Genomic DNA, 8,333 nt, shown 5'->3' with positions numbered 1-8,333 from the left:
TCTCTCTCTCTCTCTCTCTCTCTCTCTCTCTCTCTCTCTCTCTCTCTCTCTCTGAATAGAATGAATGACACCAATAAAAATATGTATTATTTGCCAAAGGTTAAGATCCAGCTGCCCTTTATGAACGTGCACTCAGCAAACGGTGGAAAAATAAACAGCTGGTGCATAATGGCGGGGTCAGGGAAAGTTACAGACTCTAACTGACTTATACAAGCACTTCTTCTTCTGCATTGTGTTTGTTCCAGTGAATTAAAACCAGAATAATATGCTGCAAATTAATATAAAAGGACTTTCCGATCAGTCCAGTCTCACATGCACAAATCTGCTATTGAATTTAATATTTCTGGTTTTAAGTACTATTGTTACGTGTCTCACACCCTGTGCTCTTCTAACCTTTGCCTTGTCTCGTGTTTCTCCTTTGCCCTTTATTTTGTTTTGTAATCCTTCCACCTACGCGCTTGTGTGTTGCTATAAGACTTTATGGTAGATAGTCCACGTGAATCGCATAGCCACGTTTAATTAATGGATGATTGGAACCACACCTACGTTTCAATCATCTTTCTTTTTCCTGTGCAGTTTTCCGTTTTGTAAATGGGGAAGTATGTTTACTTCAGTCACATGAGCTAAAAAGCCTCGGGAAGAAGCCAGCAGCATCATAAAACCAAGAAGCACTTCCTGTTTGTGATGCAGTTATCATGTTGATGTTCAGGCCATGACACATTGATCCAATTCCGCAGAAGGAGGAAAGGAGGGGCACCGTGGACCAGGCGTGCGCCTCAGAACTGCAGCAGTGCACTCTCATAAGGCCGCATTAGTCCTTAGAGACATTTTACCCATGGCCACATAGTTGTTTCCGCTCATCATTGATATAGAATAGTTTTTTCATAATGCTAACATTTGAGACTATTTCAATACCAAGCAATAAGTCCTGATAAAGCTCAAGATTATTCTAAAACAGTTCAGGAAAGGTCTCATTTTGTCCTGTTTATGTGACTTTTTTTTAGTATTGATGCTTGTTCAAATGGGTAACTAGTTTTGATACTTGTTTTCGTATTAGTATCTGATTTTTGATACTTTTGACAACCCTACTTAAGAATGTGTTGGTGGAGATTTTGTTGATTAGATCATTTATCGTCACGGTTTGTCCAGGATCCACAGTGGTCTGGTGTGAAGTAATATTGATTATTCAGGTCACAATAAAAAACTGAAAACTAAAAAATCATTAGATTGTACAAAATATAGTTCTTTTTCATCTTGTGTTTTTTGTCACATTTACTTATTTTCTCGTTCAGTAAGTTTAATTTTCTAAAGTTGGTCACAAACTTGAAGAATGTTAGAAAGAAAGAAATTAATCCCTAGAAACATTGGCTCTTTCTGCTTCTATTTTTAAAGTGGCATTAAACGCACTTCGCTTCTGGTATTGCTCCACTCTAATGTTTTTCGTTTTGTTTTAAGATTAAAATGCTGCTCCATTTCGGTTTTTCTCTTATAAATTCCAAAAGGCGACTGCAATACCTCGTCTCCCCTTAACCCTGGCTACTGACACTGCTAACAGCTCTTGTTCCTCTGACTGTTTTGCCTCTACTATTCCTGCCTCTCATCTACTGCCTGCGCAGAATGTCTCTGGAGGTTATGACCATCCTTTGTCGCTGTGAGAATATCGAAACTGCGGAAGGTGTGCCCCTGGATGTGACTGGGGTAGCTCAGGTAATCCATTCCTACAAGACCCCAACAAACAGGGGCAAGACGGGAAGAAGACGTGCCCCCTTCTCTAACAAGCACTAACTTTGTGGTTTTCGTTTTTGGTGTGTTGAGGCGTGTTTTTCTCCTCTAATGCAATGGAGGCAGTCAACTGTTTGATCATAGAGCTGTGCTCTGAGTCACATAAAGCAACAGAGTCCCCAAGTGAATGCTCACTGTCTGTACAGATTATGACTCTGAACAGCCAGTGGTGCTAAAATTGAAACACATTACACGAGCATCTCATTTGACTCTGTTATTTGTGAACTGGAGTCCTTGGGTGAAAGGGATAATTCCTTGTGTCCTAGTCCTTCCCTTCATTTGCTTTTCCCTCCGAACATGCCAATTTTTATTTTATATTTTTCCACATTCTTCACAGGATAACGCTTGAGATTATGACCCTGCAGCCCAAGTGTGAGGATGTAGAGACAGCGGAGGGTGTAGCTATTACTGTCACTGGGGTGGCTCAGGTAAAGCACCACACTTTGCAGGGAATGCTACGTCAGAGCTCACTAACCACACGCACACTCTCCATCTCCACCGGGGTCACCAGGGACATTCGTCATAGATAACCTACACACACCATCATTCTTTTAGTTTTGAGTTTACCTTCTGATAGCACTGAGACGGAATAATTAATAATGAATAATCAGAGCCGCAGGTGAGTGATTCATTTAATCACAGGTGGCTTTCAAGCTGCTTGTGTTTGTGAGAACACAATGCGTCAGCCAACAGACACCTATTTGTCATGTTTTATTATATATTTGATATATTCATTACTTTAGAATAGTGGTGGACAAAGTTGGTGTCCTAGAAACATGGTAAACAACACCATTATCAAGATCTGCGGACATACATGCATTGAATTGATTAACATTTGTATAATTGGCAAAATAAAATGCAAAGTTATTAAACGGCTTCAGGCAATCGTCATTATGGAATCCATGATTTGTACTTCTCACTTTTCTTGTGTTTCTGTTACTCTTTTCATATTCAGTGCCAAACACATCATCCCACATAAGAAAAATCCACCAGTTTGGTTTAATTTTCCTTGATTAAAAAATGCTTGAGAAAAAGAAAACATACATTTTTATATTTGCTTATGGTAGATTTTACAAAGGTTATGTAACATTTATGTTTTGATTGCAGATGTGCTTTTGTGGGCATGCCTATTTTACTTTGATTGCGAGTCATTGTATTACGCCGACCTCCATGTGCATGCTGACTATGGGCCACTGTCTGCACCTCAATAACCCACTCTTTCACACACTTCTCATCATGCCTCCGTCTGATTGGTCTAACCTAAGCCATACTCTTTGTGGTGTGTATCCCATGGTCTCAAGTGATCAGGGTTAAGGGCGTAATAGGGCGTTTTGAAATTATGAACATCTTTTTGAATCCTAAAGAGCATTTCTGAATTAATTCTTTTAAGTTTGAGCTTAATGCAGAATTATCTTTTCACAAAGGGGTGGGGCAGGAAGGTAACATACAGGAACTGCAGTTTCACCTCCCACAAGCCATATCCGTGTTTACAATCGTACAGATCCCCCTACTGGCTGAGCGTGAATGTCTTGCAGCCCTTATGTCTTCAGATTGTTTTTTGGAATGACCGCTCCCTGACATTGTGTTGCTCTCATGACCCTGGTATGTCTGCATGTACAGACCTCTCGCCTAAGGACCCAGCTCACTTTTCTTCTTTTACAGCAGCAGCCGAGTGACACACCCAAAGATTATTTTTTTGCTGTCACTTTTTTAGATTCATGTTCTAAAAAGTTATCATTTCTTTTCTATTTCCGAGTTTAACACTCCATTTTGCATTACCACATATTACATGACTATGATATGACTTTTATTCTTTAGTTGTCCCAATTTATTTATTTTTTAAATTGCATCACCACAAAAACAAATCCTATATATTCATATTATAATTGGTATTGTGGCTACGGTTACATGCACACTCAAAATCTGAGATCAGATTTTTGAAATGACATGTAAACCGCAAAACCATTTGATTTCTTTCTGATCATAGTCCCTCTGATTACTCATATCAGATATTGTGGTTTGCATGTGATTTGGATTAACTTTAATGTCCAGAAATCAGTTAACATTTTTGCTGTGCATGTGAACTTAGCCACTGTGTTACTGCTGTAATGTTTTCTTATGTGAGTGTGGCTGTGTGTGATTAGTGAAAATATATGAGTTGGAGACTATGTTGCGCTGATGCAGTCCGTCTGGATTTAGGTGAAGGTGATGACTGACAATGACCTGCTGGGATATGCCTGTGAACAGTTTCTGGGCAAATCTGTCCAGGAGATCAAGAGCGTCATCCTACAGACGCTTGAGGGTCACCTCCGTGCTATTCTCGGTGGGTACCTAAAGAGAGTGAGTGAGAGAGAGAGAGTGTGTGTGTGTGTGTGTGTCGCAGCATTTCATATAATGGGATCTCTTTTCAGGTACCCTAACTGTTGAGCAGATTTACCAAGACCGTGACAAGTTTGCTTCACTTGTTCGTGAGGTAGCGGCACCTGATGTTTGCCGAATGGGCATTGAGATCCTCAGTTTTACCATCAAGGTTCAACGCACATTAACAATACTTAATATTTGAACAGCTCTGAAAAGTATTGGGGAAACATATATATAGTGTTTTTGTTTCTTTACAACAGGATGTTTATGACAAAGTGGAGTATTTGAGCTCATTGGGAAAAACTCAGACAGCAGCTGTGCAGAGAGATGCTGACATTGGCGTGGCAGAGGCTGAGAGAGATGCTGGGATCAGAGTAAGTTCACATTGATAAAGTTAAAGCTCTCCAGATAGTTCAGACAATGTGACATTGTTTTCCGTTACCCTGGTCTTTAATAGGAAGCCGAGTGCAAGAAGGAAATGATGGACATTAAGTTTTTGGCGGACACAAAAATGGCTGATTCCAAACGAGAACTTGAAATGCAGAAAGCTTCCTTCAATCAAGAAGTAAACACTAAGGTATGCATTGATTATTGTACCTATTGTATCTTTGTTTACATGAATTACCGGTAGTCAATTGTAATATATCTCTTTCTAGAAAGCAGAGGCTCAGCTGGCGTATGAGCTGCAGGCGGCCAAAGAGCAGCAGAAGATCCGTCTGGAGGAGATTGAGATTGAGGTGGTGCAAAGAAAGAAGCAGATCACCATTGAGGAAAAGGAAATTGACCGTACTGAGAAGGAGCTTATTGCTACAGTGAAGAGGCCTGCAGAAGCAGAGGCCTACAAGATGCAGCAGATTGCTGAGGGACAGAAGTGAGTGTGACATCCCATCAAGTTCATTCTTAGTATTTTTCCCTCTATAACTACACCTCTTCATTGCCCAGGATCAAAAAGGTGCTGACTGCTCAGGCCGAAGCTGAAAAGATCCGCTGCATTGGTGAGGCCGAGGCCAACTCCATCGAGGTTGTGGGTAAAGCTGAGGCCGAGAAGATGAGGCTGAAGGCAGAGGCTTATCAGCAGTACGGAGACGCTGCCAAGACCGCTCTGGTGCTGGAGGCACTGCCCAAGGTCTGCTGCATTTTATTGCTACATTTGATTCAATTAATGGTTGAAATCCTTAAACATACCTAAATTAAGGACTGTACTGTTCTTAGTTCCTTTAAATAATGAATTTGTGTATTAATTTTTGTCTTTCCCCCGTACAGATTGCTGGTAAGGTTGCTGCGCCGTTGGCTAAGACTAATGAGATCGTCATCCTGAGTGGAGATGGCAATCGTGTGACTGGAGAGGTGACCCGCCTCTTAGCCGAGCTCCCTGTGTCCGTGAACGCCCTCACTGGGATCGATCTGACCAAGGTTAGTGAAGATTGTGATTCATTTATAAGTATTTTGCATAAGCCTCCACCGATGCAGAAAAATCATGCATGTTGCTAGGCTCAACCTACAACATCTTTTTAACTCGGGCAACGCCCCAGACATTTGTTGTTTCCTCTGGTCAAAAGTTTGCCCTGTAAATGTTGACAAATATAAAAGCCTAAGTGTTTAACTGCACAGGCTTCTATGTTACACTAAACATCTTTTTTAATAAGCGTGACTTATTTCCCCTCCAGATGCCGCTGCTGCAGAGGATGACTGGTGCCGCTGCAGTTTAATAACTCCCCGCTCACCTCAAGCATGAAAATACTTCAGATTCATTTATGCAATTTCCTTTGACCAGAGACACCAAACAAAACATTTTATATTTTTATGAAGCTTTTAATTTTCAAGTTGCTGGGACCTTTTACCACAAGAACCACATTAACATGTGCTGTTAGTTAAAATGTCTCACTGTAAAGTTTAGTTTGCACTGCTTCCCAGTAGACTCTGAATTATCTGTTTAAGAGTAAGAGGGTTGTGTTGATGCCCTGTAATACTCTTTGGTTCATTGTTACATGTCTTCTACTGTGCAGTGCCTGTTCACCACTGAAGTGCCCAAACCTTAGGAAACCCTTATGGTTTTTATTTTAAGATTTATTTGCATTATATGCCACTGTGTTTTCAATAGATTGTAAACACCTTACACTATTACTAACAGAACTTCTTTTCTACTATCCTGCATCGCTACATGTACTAAAGCCATAGACTCGCCTTAAAAACTCTGGTTACCTGCCAGGCTTACTGACTATTTCTATTATCTCAAGTAGCAACGGGTAGAGGGACAGGGTATAAGCTTTAATTAATTTTACTGACATATCCTTTTTCTTTTCTATATTTTTGCCCATTTTAATTATCGTCTGAATCACAGGCTGCTAAACGTGGTGAGGCAGGATTTGTAAGATGGAAATTGAGCATGTGATCTGCTGGTATATAGTAAGAGCTCAGGTGCTCCTCTGGGTTGATTGAATCGAAAAGTGAACATGGATGGCAACCACCACTATAGATAAACACACTTTTAGAAGGCCTACTAAAATTCTGATCGGATGATACCATGTGTATTCTTGTTTTCATGCAACAGGGATGAGTTGCGTGCAATGTGAACGCGTTTGCCTCTAGAGGGCAGAGTTGGAGAAATGTTGCTTGATGTGTTTTGTTCCTCTTTTTCACAATATTGTTCATTTGAGCTTGTATGTTCCTACTGCAAATCCACTTTCAAGAATTCAGTTACATTATATGTATGTTTCTAGAGCCATTAGCAAGTTATTTCAGTTTGTAGTTTTATTTTTATTGTAAAAATATGTATTACTTGTGTAATCCTCTACAAATGTTAATGAGAACTGTTAGAATACAAATGTCGACTTGTGAATATTGTTGTGACGTTTAAGTTAGTGACACTTAATCAGCTAATGTAATAAAATGTTATTGTTTAAGGTTCAAAGGGCCAGTATTCTTTTAGTAAACTAAACTTAAAACACTGTGGCTCCTTTATTCAAATCTCTATACATTTGTATGTTTTTCTGATCCTGTCCAATTTTAACCCTATACAATCTTTTTAAATCTTATAATGGTGCAGTAGATGTGAGATTTTGACACTGGTTACTATGGATACTCATGTACCACTATCTGTGTCGAAGGATCATAAATGACTAGCGTTTGTGATAAACTAACATTTATTAAATAAAATCTCATTGTCATCACGCAAGAGATGAAAGACCAAACACTAGAGACCTTTGCCTTATATACTCTTGTCTAGATGTATAGCTCAGTGTAATACAGCAGTTTTATTATGTATCTTATCTAGCACTGGCCGTTGGAAAATGTATTTATCAGCCTTGCATCTCCTGCATGTGTTCATATAAACCACCTTCTCCTGCGTGTGATCCTGTAACACACTCCCTACACCTTCAATGTCTGTCTGCCAACACAAGAATATTGAAATAAACATGCTTGTTTTCAAGGGTTTGCTGAGATTCTATTATGATAAAATAATACATGAAGTCAAGACAGTGGGAAACATGTTCTGTTAAAGGGTTTTAAAAGAGGTCATGACACAACAGTTAAATATCAACTTTGAATCAGTTCAGTTAAATTATTTTATGGGGAGATTTTAGAGCTCGAGCCAAACCAAAAATGCTGTCTGTCATGAGAAGGTTAAGTTTATTATGTATCAAAACCTGTATGTCTTTCCACATCTTTATGTTATTATGACATACAACAAAAAGAAATGCCCTTGATTTTCTTTCTCATCGCAAAGGGTTGTGTTTTTCAAAATACACAAAGCAACGTCTCAAATAATGTTCACTAATTTGTCAAAATGAATATTTCCCGGGTGCACTGTATCCAGAGCAGCTCAAACATGCAACATATAAATAATTTTTATATTTTAATATATTTATATTTCTTGTTTGTTGTTTTGTTATATTGTATTTGACTTTGCATGCAGATGTTGTGAATTGGTTCATAGTAATCTGTAATTACATCTGTAATTACAGGATCTATATATCCACATGAAACAAATATAACATAAACATGAAGAAATAAAAACAATTGTTGAACTTTCAGTCACAAGATTGTAATAGCATTGTTGTAAACCCAATCTCTAATGAATAAGGATCATCGTGTACACATTTTCACTTTTAATAGTTCTTCTGAAAACAGTACTAACACAGTGCGATGTTGAGACTTTGATCCACCGTTTCTGTAAAGTAATAAAAAGT

At 38.9% G+C, this 8,333-nt stretch overlaps 1 protein-coding gene across 3 annotated transcripts in view; it reads left to right on the top strand.

The window, feature by feature from the left end:
- The window catches only part of LOC140361041 (flotillin-2a), a 9,880-nt gene extending 2,307 nt beyond the window's left edge, over window positions 1-7,573 (top strand). Inside the window, exons 3-11 of one of the 3 annotated variants that reach the window (XM_072446622.1) lie at window positions 2,049-2,210; window positions 3,982-4,105; window positions 4,194-4,312; window positions 4,404-4,517; window positions 4,601-4,720; window positions 4,800-5,014; window positions 5,086-5,269; window positions 5,407-5,556; window positions 5,811-7,573. In XM_072446622.1, the coding sequence (XP_072302723.1) occupies window positions 2,049-2,210; window positions 3,982-4,105; window positions 4,194-4,312; window positions 4,404-4,517; window positions 4,601-4,720; window positions 4,800-5,014; window positions 5,086-5,269; window positions 5,407-5,556; window positions 5,811-5,852 (1,230 nt within the window). In that variant the 3' untranslated portion in view covers window positions 5,853-7,573. Of the gene's footprint in view, window positions 1-1,529; window positions 1,708-1,983; window positions 2,211-3,981; window positions 4,106-4,193; window positions 4,313-4,403; window positions 4,518-4,600; window positions 4,721-4,799; window positions 5,015-5,085; window positions 5,270-5,406; window positions 5,557-5,810 lie in introns of those variants that run through there. The other 2 variants (XM_072446620.1, XM_072446621.1) reach the window with 2 other exon arrangements.
- The last annotated feature ends 760 nt before the right edge of the window (window positions 7,574-8,333 follow it).

The sequence above is a fragment of the Eucyclogobius newberryi genome, unplaced genomic scaffold (assembly GCF_026437365.1).
Source record: "Eucyclogobius newberryi isolate DKJ021-1_F unplaced genomic scaffold, fEucNew1.0.hap1 SCAF_15, whole genome shotgun sequence".
Classification (NCBI taxonomy): Eukaryota; Metazoa; Chordata; class Actinopteri; order Gobiiformes; family Gobiidae; genus Eucyclogobius; species Eucyclogobius newberryi.
This window is presented reverse-complemented; position numbering and strand designations above follow the sequence as displayed.